Source organism: Amphiura filiformis, chromosome 9 (genome assembly GCF_039555335.1).
Source record: "Amphiura filiformis chromosome 9, Afil_fr2py, whole genome shotgun sequence".
Taxonomy (NCBI): Eukaryota; Metazoa; Echinodermata; class Ophiuroidea; order Amphilepidida; family Amphiuridae; genus Amphiura; species Amphiura filiformis.
Genome location: NC_092636.1, coordinates 29,102,623 through 29,118,164, shown reverse-complemented (window position 1 = coordinate 29,118,164; position 15,542 = coordinate 29,102,623). Strand labels below are relative to the sequence as shown.

Here is a 15,542-nt window from a genome sequence, read left to right as displayed (position 1 = left end):
GGGACTGATCTGATGAGGTAATAGTCTGTGACCTGAAAGACGTTATCTCAAGGACAATATTGTTCAAGGTTGCGCCGCAGGCTTACAAAGAGACAATATTGTTCAAGGTTGCGCCGCAGGCTTACAAAGAAACAATAGCAATCAAGCTTAAACTTTAAATTAGCACCCAATAGAGGGCAGGGCCTGAAGAATGAGGGAAATTATGGGGTAAATATTTAACGGAATAAACTGCATAATCATATTATTTAGATTTATTCCGTTAAAAATCTTATTTTAACTTATCAAATTACTAGTTTTTATATTCTATGGTGTCAAATATTTAATATGTGATCCTGTCTTCTGGAGTACAAGACTATAATCTCACATGATACTTAATATGTGATCCTAATACAGTATCTCATATTAGTTTTCATGTTCTCCTACCCACTATGGGTGATAAAATATATATTTATTTCCTTACCACAACAATCATTCCTATTGTATATTACAACGCTTCCTACACATTGTGACTCTCCCATGTCGACCCACCACCAGGCTTGGTCATCGTATTCTGTATTTAGTGAAACAACATGATATTAAACATAATAAAGAAAACTTGGCCGGAAAGAGAGATATTCATGTTAAAGGAGTATTTCGTGATCCTACAATCCTCTATTTATGTCATTTTTCATTAGATATCCACGAAAACAACCTATTCCCAAAATTTCAGTTGATTCCGATTTTGCGAGTTATGCATGACTATGTGTATTACACTGCTCCATAGACAATGCGTTTGTAATTTCGTTCTGGTGCACCAGAACGAAATTCAAATTTCACGATATCTTTGCTAAACGAATTAATCTGCAAGAAATATTTTGTACATAAACATTATGTAGCCAGAGGTTTCCAGTGATATAAAAATCTCAATTTTTTGAGAAAAGTGGGGGATGAGGCTGTGGATCACGAAATGCCTTTTAAACTATAGATTAGCATTACGTAATATTAACCCTAACCCAACTAGGTCTCACTAAAGCTCACTATTAAAACCATTCTGCGTGCATGCATTCCACGGGACTTGATGACGCAATCAGACCAAGTCATATATACCCAGGGAATCGATGGCCGGGCCAACGTCACCTGTGTGGCTACATGCTGGGGATCTTCTGCGTGGCATGCAAGGGGTCCCAGGCTCGAATCCAGGGGTGCCAAGTGACTTTTTTTTATCCATCGTCTCTCCTTTTTTTGTTTCTTCTTTCCCTAAAAAAAAAAAAAAAACCACAGGTAGGGTTAGGGTCAATGTGCATGTTAGGCCTCCTTAAGGTTGGCTTATAGTAGGACTTGTTTGTATTACAGGGTGATTCAAAATGAAGGAAACTTGTGTTTGTGGCGCTTTTGTACGAATCTAGAAGCAAGCCCTGTAAATGAAAATATCATTAAAAAGAGCAGATTTTGAACGTCTAAATTAAAAAAGAATGAACCCAAACAAAATTCAGCGGCTCTTTTCAGAGTCATCAGTAGGCAAGGGGCGGTCTACATGTCTACATGTTTCATTCTAAGGTATTTTGTCCTGAAGAAGTCAGAGCTACTCCTGACGAAAGCTTGACAGTTCTAAACTGCGAACCCGCTAAAAACCCACTAATTGTTATGAATTCCCGTCGTAATAGCCTATCCCACAATTTAAAAACGAATTGTTGCATTTGCTGATACAAAACCCCAGATACTTATTTGAATAAAGCAACCACTTGTGTAGCTGAACTCGGTTTCACTTATCATGCGTGTAGTGTGTTGATTGGTGTGGCCTATATATTCAAATTCAAAATCCACGACGGTACTACCGTCTGTAAGGATACCTCGTCGTCTCACTATGATAACTCTTATAATTCGTGTAATTCATATTCTTCCGGATGGTCCCGCTGAATTTTGTTTAGGAAATGTTGTGAAGGGGGTTCCGTCTTGAGCTGCTGATCTTGTGTATCTTTGCAACGTATGCCTCACTTTAGCAATGTTTACTAGTAATCTAGCAGTTCGCGGTCCTCTAGATCCTGAAGCTGGCTTAAATTGCTTACTTACATGAGTGTACTTGATATCCGATCAGCTGAGGGAAACTGAAGACAAAAGAGAGGATGAACTTCACGCGGACTCCTAGTTTCATGAAACTTTGTCGCCATAATTAAAATGCCATATTGTACTGGCTCCTTTGGTTGCAGTGCAATATGATGTAATTGAAATTGAGAAATTAAAAAGAAATCTTGAAGCCCGTCTTTAGACTATAATGTAGCCCGCTAGGCATTCTTGATAGATACCATCTAGCCAAACAACTTTATTTTGCATTTGAATATCGCGCTATACCAGTCAATACACTACCATGACCATAATCACGACTACATGCTTGGGATAAACCATGTACAGCTGAATAAATGGGTGGTTTTGTTCAAATAAGTAAAACTCGGGTTAGTGCAGTAAACAAATATATCCGAATTTAGACGTTCAGAATCTGCTCTTTTAAATGCTGTTTTCATTATTTCTTCTAGATTTCGTACAAAAGCGCTACAAACATGAGTTTACTTCATTTTGAATCACCCTGTATGAACAATGTAACAAAAATTCCTTTACTTACCAAATCGGATCCACCCTGAATTAATAAATGTTGGTAAGGCGACACAAAAAAACCCTGCCCTACGTACCCGAACGACCCAGAATTTGCGATTTGGGGATTTTGTTAAATTTTGCTAAAAAGCTGACTGAACATTTTTAGAAACAAATAATCCTTTTTAAAGATTTTAGTCTCCAGAAAGAAAAAAAAATAAGAAAAAAGATGAGATGCCCGACCGACCGACCCTATGGGAAGATCCGCCCGCCCGTAGATATAGAATGGTAAAATGGTTTTTTTTCGTCGCCTAAAGTATGATTATATTTATAAAAAATAACCTACGTGTATGTGTACATGATCCCAGATGATAGTTGGTAGTGAACTTTCCATCTACTGCTTTACCCGAAGGGATTTAATCGCATCGTATGTGCTGCTCTGGCCTGTTTGTTTGCCTACAAGGGGATCTCTGTTGAAATAAAACAGACAACATGGACAATGGTTAACCAAATCAGGATTTAAACCCATATGAGAACTACCTGCCGATTGGCCAAAAAGAATTTTTCATTTTCAAATGGACCAATAATTTCACCATGCAAAACAATTGGGGTGACTTATTTACAAAGCTCCATTCTGATTGGTGATTAAAGTAAATATATCTTGTAATTGACCAATCATAGGCAATGTTAGATTCACTGATAGTGCTCAGGGGGTTAAACATTTCAATATTGTAGAATGTAGACAATTTAAGTTTAAATTATGTCGAAATACAGTTTGGCAGTCCAATTTCATCACATAATATAGCTAATTACTATTATACTAAGAGCAAATATGAAATGTTTTTGAAGCCCTTTTAAGAAATCGGATAGCAACGTCTGCTTAGAATTTTTTGTGGGACCTGAGAACACATCAGACATATCTAATTGCATTCTGAATACAAGGAATGTCCTTCTAATATCAAATAATCTTGTTGTTTTTTTAATTCGCGTTATGATACAAATTTTATGGCGAATTATTAAAATTTGATATTTTTTTCATATTTTTGATGTGTAACAGTCCTCGAAGTAAACTTTATCAATCTAATGATATGTACTTACAGTGTATGTAGCTGGGAGAAAAGCCGACCATCAGTTGAAAAGTTTGACCATCTAGAGTAAAGATATACATTTTCCCCCAAAGACCTAATTTTTTTGGGCGTTTTGGAGAAAAAAATCTATATCTTCAATACGAAAGGTCAAAATTGCACGGCAGTTTGGACGGCTTTTGTTTATCCCAGATACACACACTTTAAGTGCACATCATTAGATTGATACAATTGACATCGATGACTGTTAAATTTCACAAATATAAATTTGTAATCATTTGCCATCAGATGTGTATTATATCGCGAATTTATTCCACATTTTTATCAAAATTATTCAATTACGTGAAAACGTCCCTATCCGAGCCCTTACGCCAAAATCTAGCTGACTGCATGAATAAGAACGACGGGCAAATTGCGAGTGTGATCAATGCCTGACTGCACCTACAGTTTGAACAGCTTGTAATCGGCGGGAATTGTTAGGCTTTTATCACTACGCCGAAAAAAAGATCCACATTAAAAGTGTCATAGTTGACATGTCTGGTCTCCGATTGTGCTTGTTAAAGAAAATAGACAACGTATCGGACTTGAATGAATAATTTGTGGTACTTCTGGCAGGATGTCAGAAGACAATTCTCGAAATAAAACATAATAGATATTAATCCGCGTGCCATAAGGCCCGCCGATTACGAGCTGATCAAAATATACTATGTTTCGATCGTTTCCGCCATATAGTTTAGTTTCTTCCATTGTATGTTATTTCATTTCGCTTTTACTTCACTGTAAATAAAAAGCTAAAATGATGATGATGGTGGTGATGATGATGATGATGATGATGATGATGATGATGATGATGATGATAATAATAATGATAATAATAATAATAATAATAATAATAATAATAATAATAATAATAATAATAATAAATGGCATTAGTATTTTTTTAACTTCGTTGAATAGATTCATCAGGTTTGTTCAGTAAATAAACATTTTGGTTTTTTTCTTTTTTTACCAAGTGAACATTAGTTTTATTATGCATCAGTTTCTATCAAAAACACTTACACTTACAAATCATATCTTACATGTTACAAATAAGATTTCATTTAGATAAGAATTGAAAGCAAGATATTGGTTCTAACAGGATCTTAGAATCTGTTTTTCTTGAAGAAAGGATGCTGACCTCATATGTTCTGAGATTTTAAAAGTATGATTACAATGGAATGGTTCCATCTAAATAATATCAAACCTGTTCGGCAGTGTCCAGTAAATGCCTGAACCTCACACAGCTGCAAGAAGTCTGAGCGTGGTAAATGAACGCTAATATACCTCCCGTATAACGCGGACGTTATTATTGTTTTTGCGGCATTTTCAGATTTCACCTCTCCGAATTTTTCATTAAGGGCAGTATTCGGATTATCGCCAACACGTATTTCGGCACCCTTTAAACTATTCCCTGAAAAATACAAAGATTTTTTTATTTATTTATTTATAAATATATAAATTTGTTTTATAAATAAATAAATAAATAAATAAATAAATAAATAAATAAATAAATAAATAAATAAATATATAAATAAATAAATAAATAAATAAATAAATAAATAAATAAATAAATAAATAAATATATAAATAAATAAATAAATAAATAAATAAATAAATAAATAAATAAATATCAACCAATCACTAAATCAATCAATCAATCAATAAATCAATCAATAAATAAATATATTTTGTATTATCAAATAAAACAATCAATATATAAATCACTGCATTCAAATTTAATACTGTGAATTCAAGTGATATAGTATTTACAGGAAGATCTGTAAAACTAAATTCGCCCATTTTTGTGGTCGAAATTTGTAAAATTACCATTTTGACCCATTGAGTCGGTAAATTACACGGACAAAACTGACCAGTACAGTTTTAAGAATGTACACACCCACAATGAACATTCTTCTACTTGAATTTACGTCAAGGGATAAAATAACGATTTGAAGGAACATTTATGATAAGGCTATACTGTAACGAATCTAGGATTCTATCTAATTTAAACAAAACGTTACTGACCACAACAATCAACCCTATTGTAGATGACAATCTTTCCCACGCATTGGGATTCTCCCAAGTCGACATACCACCAAGGTTTTCCACTGGATTCTGGATACGTAAAGAAAACATTAGGATTATAATTACGAAACTACACGAAACAGTAAATTAAAACATTAAACACGATCAAATATTCGAAGAAAGACAGACTCCGGCAGACAGAAAACAGACAAGCATACAAATGAAGACAGGGACTAATGAAAGGAAAATATTTTGGTTCGGAATTTATTATCCTAATTCACCTAAAAATACAGTAAATTTGGTTATTCTTATTGTAATTAATAATAATATAACAACTATCAGGATACTGTTCTTGTAATTTGAAGCCAAACAGATGAGATTAAAGCCATATTATAACATTTGCCGAGGAGAACGCCCTCAAAAAAATTTAAATTCAGGTTTTTACCACGATTGTAATGTACTTTAGTAAACAAAGATTCTCTGCAAAAAAACAAGCCTTTAGGTGCTGTAGTTTTGTCAAAATCCGAGATTTTGAATAAACCGCCTGAATCAGCGTTTTATTATTACGATAGAAATATTAGTCGAACGCGTATGCGATGTCAACACAGTTCTACGTACACGGCGTGCGGGACACACGTACACACACGCCAGAGGATCGTACCATATTACAACCGCCGGCGTGACATGCATTGGCGCTAGTTGTAAATTCTGATTTTCTTTGCTTTACCTCACTTGTTCGGTTCAAAATTAAAAGGGGACATATCTGACAGTAAATGCTAATATTTTATTGAAAATTAATACTAATCTATTTTTAAAGAAATGTTATAATGTGGCTTTAATGAAAGAAAACTCACTCTCTTAGAGGCTTAATATCCTAAAAATACAATAAATTAATCTTTTTTCCTTCCTTCCTTTAAAGTGCAGCCTCAATTATGAGGAAAAACCCACTGCTTGTGTGCATGGGTAGGAACAACTTGAACATAAAATTGTAGAGGTGCGAAATATACAGTGCAGGTTAAAAAGTGGGTGGTGCGGAGCTACATCAGGAGACGATCCCTCAGCGCAATCTTCATGTGTATCTTCAAAATAGCTACAATTTGCCTCAATATTTTGATAATATTTAATATTTATGATATTAAAAGATAAAAATTATAATCTCACTCAAATCAGTGACAAATAAAATGTAAGTAATATTTTTCATGATTCACATTTATCATCACATTGCTGTACGCTGGCACCAACAATTTATATTTTTAAAAATCTATGAAGAGTGTTGTTAGATAATTCATTGTTACTACATCCCGTGATTCTGATTACATGAGATATTTTGCTTTAAGGTGTTTTTTTAGTTATTTAAAGAGACATTTCGTGATCCATTTCGTGATTCTCCACTTTTCTAAAAAAGAAGTCGCGGAAACCCCTGGCAAAATAATGTTATGTGCAAAAAAAGTTACTCTTTTGTTGTTAACATAATGAAATTACAACACAGTGTCCACAGTGGCCTATGGAGCCTTTGTAATACGTTTTTTGGTGGATATCATTTAGAAACAAACCATAAAAAGAATGTTAGAATCACAAAATAGTCATTTAAATATAGTTACAGAACATTAATCATGAGTCATAAATAAAATGAAATACTATTTCCCATGATTCCATTGAGAATATTCTACCTGGGCGCCAAATAATCCAAAATGACCCGTCATTTTGAAAATTTATGGCCATTGTTAGCTCTTTTTTGGAAATTTCAAAATGTGTGTAATATATTTCAGATGTAAACCTGTCCTTAAATGTTGATATATTTGATAATTATTTTTTTAGTTTGATTATAATTCATTTATGTAAAATGATAAAAAGTTCCGTTAGTAATGTCAAAACTCACGTGTATGTGTACACGACCTGTGACTATAGACGCCATCTGTATTACCATCAACCGCGTTACTGGAGGGGACCTGTTTATATCGTACGTGCTGCTCTGCGCTGTTGTTTTGCCTTGAAGAGGTATCGCTGTAACGAACAAAAATAAGAGTCCATCAAAGTTAATTTAGGATTCAAAATGTCATTGCACCTGTTTCAAAATATCAACATGTGGGCGTCACTAAATTCACGGTAATTCTGCTCATGGGCGCCAATCCGGCAAAATGACCCATTTTGTGTTACTTTCAGTCACTTTTTAAACAAGAAGAAACAGGAAAAAAATTCACAGTGCTCTATAAAAGGTAAAGGTCTAAAGAGTCTTATTTTAGTAATAATTTTATTATGAGCCAAAGGGAAATCTTTGCTGCATGTGCTCAATTAATTTTGGAAAGATCAGATTTTGTTTAAATTATGGACATATGCAGGTGCAAGTGATAAGCATTTCTTTGACATCTATAGTTCAATGCATAAGTACAGCGTGAACGTTGTAGTGCAGGGTTATATATTCAAAAATTGTATTCATCTATTTGCTCTAGTAGTTAATCCTATTACATCGTTATTTCTATAGACCATACTGCAGTTACTGTCCGTTTTCCTATACACAATACACAGTGCTCTCACCATTGACGCGTGATCTCTACAAACAGTGTATGTTATAAGTATATGGGCATTGCCTAGTTAACATTACTGTGTGAAAAATAACCGGCCAATATTTTAACTATTCTCCAAACTTCTAGCAAATATATTTCTCTAACATGACCTAAAATTACAGCTAGGTTAGATGTTCAGAAGGGGTCGCACTTTCGTAGAATATGAGTGAGGGCAAAGCATAGCTAGCTCATAGCTAGCCAACTCCTCGTGTTAATTGAATGGAGATTTGACCGAAAATATTGAGCTATATTGGTAACGGACTGCTCCGTTCTGAAGGATGCCACAAAAAAACGGTACAAGCTACATTTAAACTATTCTAAATAGGTTCTAGAAAATATCGTTTTGTAACATGTCCTAAATATTTAGCTAATTTAGATGTTTGGAGAGGGTCGCACTTTTGTGTTTTAGGAAGGATATGTAAACGACAGATAACACCAAAAATATGAAGAAATTATTTCCAAACCGTGTTAAGTCAACAATCATTATGTTGCTCATTTTGAAGAATGCTGGTTAACAAAAAGCAGGTCATTGTCTCATTTCGTGAACAAAGGTACACATACCATTGTTTCCTTTCGTTTCCTTTATAATCGGTTACCCAACTGAAGCTATAATACCAGCTTTATTGCGATGTCGCACATGTAAAACAGACACTTGTGCACAACCAGAGAAGATCTGATTTAATCAGTTGAGCTGAATTCTACTGTAGACATGACTGCATCATGCCACTTGACATCAGTGTTTATCAACAAAGGCGAGGGACTCGTCTGTCGATATGTTTAAACGAGCCGCTACACTGTTCAATAGCTTTCTTGTACTATATGAAATGTGGCGGGCGATTTAAAATTCACGTGCCCTTAGCAAACTACGATTCGCACGCACACTGCAGGGCAAAGGACAATGGAAATTGCCATAATGCGCGCGCATACTGCCGGGCAATGACATCACATGCCAAGTGGTCTATAGTACTGCAGATATAATAAATTCAAGTAGATAAATAGAAATATAAGGAAAATGATGAGAATGAGAGAGGGAGGGTGAGAGGGGACAAGGAGAGCGAGGGAGTGATAAAGTGTAGGCCTAGGAAAGAATAAGTACAGAGAAGGGAAAAGAAAAGAAAGATGAATACATTTAATAATAATTATTAGGCCTTTATAATAACTGAACACATAACAGCACTGGGCAGCCATTCGATGATGTCAATGCCTTTATTCGTTACGTAATTAAAACGCCCAGTCAGATGCATTTCACACCTGCCAAACACAAGTCACTCAATTTAGAAAACTGGACGTTGAATGTACACTCTCATGAATATTGATTGGCAACATTTTCCAATATGTCAGCGCTCTAATCGGAAACAATAGAACAATAGACCCTGCAGAGCGTTGGTCATAGTCACATCTATTTGTCAGTGTTACCGATACCTTCCAAGCAGTGAAAGAAGCACACAGGCGTGGCGAACCAACAACAAAATGTCATCGCGAAAACTTTTCGGCCCCCCTTTTACATACCTCAAAAATTTCAGGGCCCTCTATTTAACATGAAAATTATTGGTCAACCCCATAAAAAAGCATATAAACTTAATTTGTCCAGGAAAATTTTTGGTCATTTTTTCAGCCCCAGGAGGTTAAAAAATTTCAGGCCCCCTTTTGCATCAGACCCCCTAACAAGTGTTTGTGAACGGTCCCTTAGTAGCCAAGTCCATAGAAGATTATTATTCTTGACCCACACACTATGTACACATATACCAGTGATCCTAAAGGATTTTTAGGCGCTACCGCCCCAAAAGCAACACATTTGTATGTATAGTAAAATTTTTTCACATTTTCTGCCCTTTTTTTTCTTTACTAATTCTTTTTGCCGCCCTTTTTCTTCCGCCGCCCTCTTTTTGCCGCCCTTCTTCTTTTCGCCGCCCTTCGATTTGGCCGCCCCTGCTTTGACCCCGGGGCTGGCGCCCCAAAGCCCCCCCTGCAAAAAATAAGCGCATGTATACATTTGGCCACATTTTATTATACGATAAATACGAATTTATTTAACATGGTATCAAATAAACGATCGAACTGGTAGGCATATTATAAATTCGGATATTAAATATTTTTCTGACCAGGAGGGTGAAAGTGCATAAGAACAATGCCGGAAACTACGTCACGCTACACAGTGTCATCGACCCTATATCTTCATGGCAGAAATCGCCATGGTAGGTTGAATCTACAGCCACGATTGGCCATTTGGTTCAGACCTTTGAAGCTCTTTGGGACGAATAATAAGTCGAGGGACATGACTAAGGCTACTCATAATAGCCGGGTAATTGATCTTGGTTGTGCGTGAATAAGCTTGTATACCCCATTGAGGTCAATGGTCATCGACTTTTATACTGCCTTGTAGTGAGTGCAGCTGTACTACACGCTGTAGTCCATACAGGACCAACGCAATATAAAATTAGAGTTTTGGTCCGATTTTGAGTTCAAAGCGCACGGCCAATTTTCAAAGCGCATTCTAGCGACCATCATATCTGTTCAACACGTATTTTCAAGTGTATGAGACCACATCTGGTTTCTTGAGAAAATTCATTTACGGGAGATATTCATCATTTTCTAACCCGGTATCCGAAGATTTTCGTCTGATATCAAAATCGTGCATAGCAATTCACGTGTATCGATCCCGTGTATTCATTTTAGTGTCTCTGCTGCACCAAATAATTATTAGCCAGGCGGTGTCGGTGTGCGCTATTGTTCGACCTAGGCTACATAGTTTTTAACGCATGCGTGTTCGTCAATACAACTTTAGTCTCCTCCACCTTCGCAACACGGTACGTGGAGTGTCTGGAATCACACTGACGGCGGAGAAGAATACTAGCTGGTCAGACAGTTTCATTTTATCAAGCATATATATAATACCTGAACAATCACCGTCATTTGATCGATTTACTACAGAATACCGTAAAACCCCGTCTACAAGGATATACCTAAGAAACGCCCTCAATAAAATTGGTTGCTTGTTGTATTTGGAGTTTGAGCAAATATATACTGGCACTGGGTGGCTATGCATTCCATCTAAGTATGTTGTAACACCAATCAATTGTATTGACATAATAACGACTGTTTCGTATATCAGGATCGTATAGCTCAATTGATAGAGCGTCAGACTTCGGAACTGAAGACATGCTGAAGAGAGCATGGTCCGGGCACCGGTTCCGTTTTTTCATTCTCGTTTAATTTTAACTTTTTGACATGTTCTTTTTATCTTTCTTCAAATCTACCTTTCTACTTTTAATTTTAGGTGCGGTTTTTTTATATATTTTTTTATAGTTTTTTTTTATAGTTTTTTTAGTAATTTTGTGGTTTTATAGAAACTAGTAAAAGCATTTATTCTAAATAATAGCGAAACCCACGGTTAGACAGATGTGTTGTAACTACTTGTCTGTCCTCGTCTTTGCAATAAAACCTATGTTGCACCTTTGTGCCATCCCAATTCTTGAGGTAGGGTGCGTTTTTGGCTTAAGCACGATTTTGTTTCTACTTGAAATGAAATCAAAATAAATATTGTTCTGTTGCCACAATTGCAGTTTTTTAAATAAAAAAAATAGATGAGGAATAATAATTATTCCATATTTGAATCTATTGTCCCATCAAGAATAGAGTGTCTTCAAAAACTTCAATCAATTCATCTGACAAAGGAAACTATTCTGGTCATTCAATTTTGTTTCGCTTGCACCTGTTATATCACAGGCGTTGGTAGAGAAGGCACACTTCTCTTGTCTTCACCGAAGTAGTGATGTAAACACTAACATGATTAATTACCATAGCTAGCAATGGACATACTCTATTTTGTTCCACTTGAACCCATACTACAGGCTATTCGCTGTCGATGTGACGTAATTAATCGGATTAACTACCATAGCAATTGATGAATACAATTTCGAATATATAGCCCTGCACTTTATCGTTCACGTGGCACCTATGCATTAAACCATAGTTGTCAAAGAAATGCTAATCACTCGCCATGTAAGATTAGTATTTATGAAAAGAGTGGTATTCAATCTATGTTTGGTGACATACGCGGGTGATTAGTGCAATCTGCTTGATGGTAGTTATTGCGATTATTACGTCACTTCGACAGCGAATTGTAGTATAGACGAATCCAACAAGCCAAGTGATGGTCAGAATTTATTCGGCCATTATACGCTGGTGAAGTTGCGTAATTAATCGGATTAATTACCATAGCAATAGGTGAAAACAATTTTGAACATATCGCGCTGCGCTACAAGCAGGTTACACTCATCATCTGTACTGTGTATGTCTGCAATCATAGATTGAATACAATACTGGTCTTTTCAAAGATCTTACAGGTGCAGCATGATATGGTTCAATGAAGAGGTACCGCCTGAACGTATCAGTGTATAACGCGGTATATTCAGTATCAAAGTTACGTAATGTTACTATGTCAACGGGATCACGCTCTTGAGTAATGAACCACGATCGAAACAATCACCACACAAAGTATATGGCACTCGAAGGCATACCAAAATTCAGTATCGAAGTTACGTAATGTTACTATGTCAACGGGATCACGCGCTAGAGTAATGAACCACGATCGAAATGATCACCACATAAAGTATATGGCACTCGAAGGCATACCAAAGTAGCGTGATCCGGTAACCAAGAGAATTACGTAACCACTTCGATGCTGAATAGTGTGATCCGGTAACCAAGAGGATTACGTAACCACTTCGATGCTGAATTCAAAAATTGTTTTCACCTATTGCTATGGTAGTTAATCCGATTATTACGTAACTTCGCCAGCGAAAAACAGGAGGATGTGAGTTCATAAGGGCAATGTCGGGGATAGGTCACAATCGATGTGGAGAGATGAGAGGTCCGACCAACAGCCATAGCGATTCAACTAATTCCAGCGGACGGTCTGTGGCTAGTAAGGAATCGTCTTTGACCACATGCGCAGATCTGTCTCGTCAGGAAGATATTTAATATCCCGAATTTATAATAGGCCTATGCCTACCAGTTCCATCGTATAACCGATCTGCTAGAGAATATTTGTTACCATGTTTAATAAATTCGTATTTATCGTATAATAAAATGTAGCCAAATGTATATTATGTGTCACACGGTTTTCTGCTGAACCACTAGCAGGCCATGTTACCACATCTATGACAATGACAAAGGTGAATTTTGATGATTTTTACGATCGTCCGGATGAGCAAATCACTGAATGGGTCTTTAGTTCCCTCCTCTCCTTATCCTGCCAATATTATATGAATCAAAGAAAAATAAAGAAAAAATAAAATTAAACAAGAAAAAAAGACAAAGAAAAGAAACAATAAAAGAAAAACAATAGAATAAATTAAACTAAATATGAAAAAAAATGATCACGAAAGGAGTCTTTAGAAAATGCAAGAAAATATAAATGAAAAGTTTGAACAATATTTTGTTTATAAAAGTTTGTGTGACCGTGATGAGGCTCGAACTCACCATCTTCCGATCTAAAGAACCAAAGTCTTATGCCTTGCCAAGTGAGCTATGCTCGTGAGATGCGAAATAAAGATAAAATAATACATTGTATACCTGCTTGTGTCGGTAAATGATTTGCTCAAATTCCATAATGATATAATATTGTGGAGGGCGCTAGCGTGAAATATGCTATCATCACAGTCGCTTCTATTCCTTATAGACGGGTTTCTACGGTATATTGTATATTCAAAATATAATTTTAATATTGTAAACCTGTTAACTTATATAATTGTGTACTAAAGTATAAGGACACGTGAATAAAATCATGTCGAAGACAAAATGGCCGCTAATCCGCCTATTGTCTAGACCTAGGATACATATTCCGAATGAGGGCAGCATTCTAGGAAGCTTATCCCTTCGTGTAGATCCCTGGCCAGATCTGCGTATGGTCAATGACGATTCCTTACTAGCCACAGACCGTCCGCTGGAATTAGTAGAACATGAACCATTCATTATAATTGCTGTTGGTCGGACCTCATCTCTTCGCATCGACTGTGAACTTTTTTCCCCGACATTGCCCTTATGAACTCACATATCCTCCTGTCTGGATTCCACGGTTGTTTGATGGGATCATTTATTAATTTTTCAACATCATGTAAAACCAAATTTTAGGCTTAAACAGCTAAAAGTGATATCATGCTCATGCGCGTATTTGGGGGGGCTTTGGGGCGCCAGTCCCCGGGGTAAAAGCAGGGGCGGCAAAAATAAAAAGGGCGGCGGAAGAAGAAGGGCAAAAAACAGGGGCGGCAAAAACGAAGGGGCGGCAAATAAAAAAGGGCGGAAAAATTTGATAAAGCATAAAAAATGTTGAAAAATGGTACTATACATCAAAATGTCCTGCTTTTCGGGCGCTAACGCCTGAAACCCCTTTTTTTTTTTTTTGCTCTTCACTTTTTCAAACGACCGAGAAAAAAATTAGGTCAACCTTTTCGGGCTGTTGAGGAAGGGGCGGCAAAATTGAATTTTCTTCAGCCCCCCGGGGTTGGGGCGGCCACGGTACGCCACTGATGCTAATGTATATAGATGCTTTTAAGTCATTCTCATCTTTAATTTCCCCTCTTTTACAAAGTCATTTTTATAGTATTTTTTAAAGCTTTTTCATTTGCGAGCATAGCGAGATTGGGGTTTTTATGCCTTTTTGGTCAATAAAGGTCCAAATTCTGGAAAAAATCCACTTTTTCAAAATCCGCCCCAAAGTCCAAAAAGGTCCAAATTTTGAAAAAAAAGTCCACTTTTTCAAATTCCTGAGAATAAAAACAACCTGAGCACAAATCGTTAATTACGAACTGTTCTGTCCTGTTAGGCATCAGTGATTTGTCTGCTATTATTTGTTCCATTTCCTGTGACCAGGTGACGCCTCATGCATATTGTCCTGGTAGGTTTAGTCCAATGTTAACCAGCTGGACATGAAAAGTATGGTACTAACACTATACGGCCATGTATAAAATGCTAATAACAAGTAAAATGCTAATACCTATTTAGATACATTCATAGGTCCAAGGAAATTAATAAGATGTCACTGGATTTGGAATAGATAATAATTTTACAAATGCTCTCAGAACGTCAGTCAGACAATAGCTATTGTTATACAAGACCCACTCAGTCAATACATTAGGCAATGGAAACGATCGAATCCGATGTTGAAATTAGCAACATTTTTAGTTACCCCTTTTCACTTTATAATTAATTTTCTCGGTCAAATGAAACGCAATTATTTTCATTTTTCGGTAAATATCAGAAA

The 15,542-nt window shown here is 36.1% G+C and overlaps 1 protein-coding gene across 1 annotated transcript in view; it reads right to left on the bottom strand.

Moving 5' to 3' along the window:
* Window positions 1-2,917: 2,917 nt before the first annotated feature.
* The window catches only part of LOC140160832 (IgGFc-binding protein-like), an 81,442-nt gene continuing 68,817 nt past the window's right edge, over window positions 2,918-15,542 (bottom strand). The window contains exons 41-44 of the mRNA XM_072184144.1: window positions 7,594-7,718; window positions 5,715-5,804; window positions 4,894-5,100; window positions 2,918-3,035 (exon numbers count right to left, since the gene is read on the bottom strand). Of these exons, the coding sequence (XP_072040245.1) occupies window positions 5,089-5,100; window positions 5,715-5,804; window positions 7,594-7,718 (227 nt within the window). The 3' untranslated portion in view covers window positions 2,918-3,035; window positions 4,894-5,088. The remainder of the gene's footprint in view (window positions 3,036-4,893; window positions 5,101-5,714; window positions 5,805-7,593; window positions 7,719-15,542) is intronic.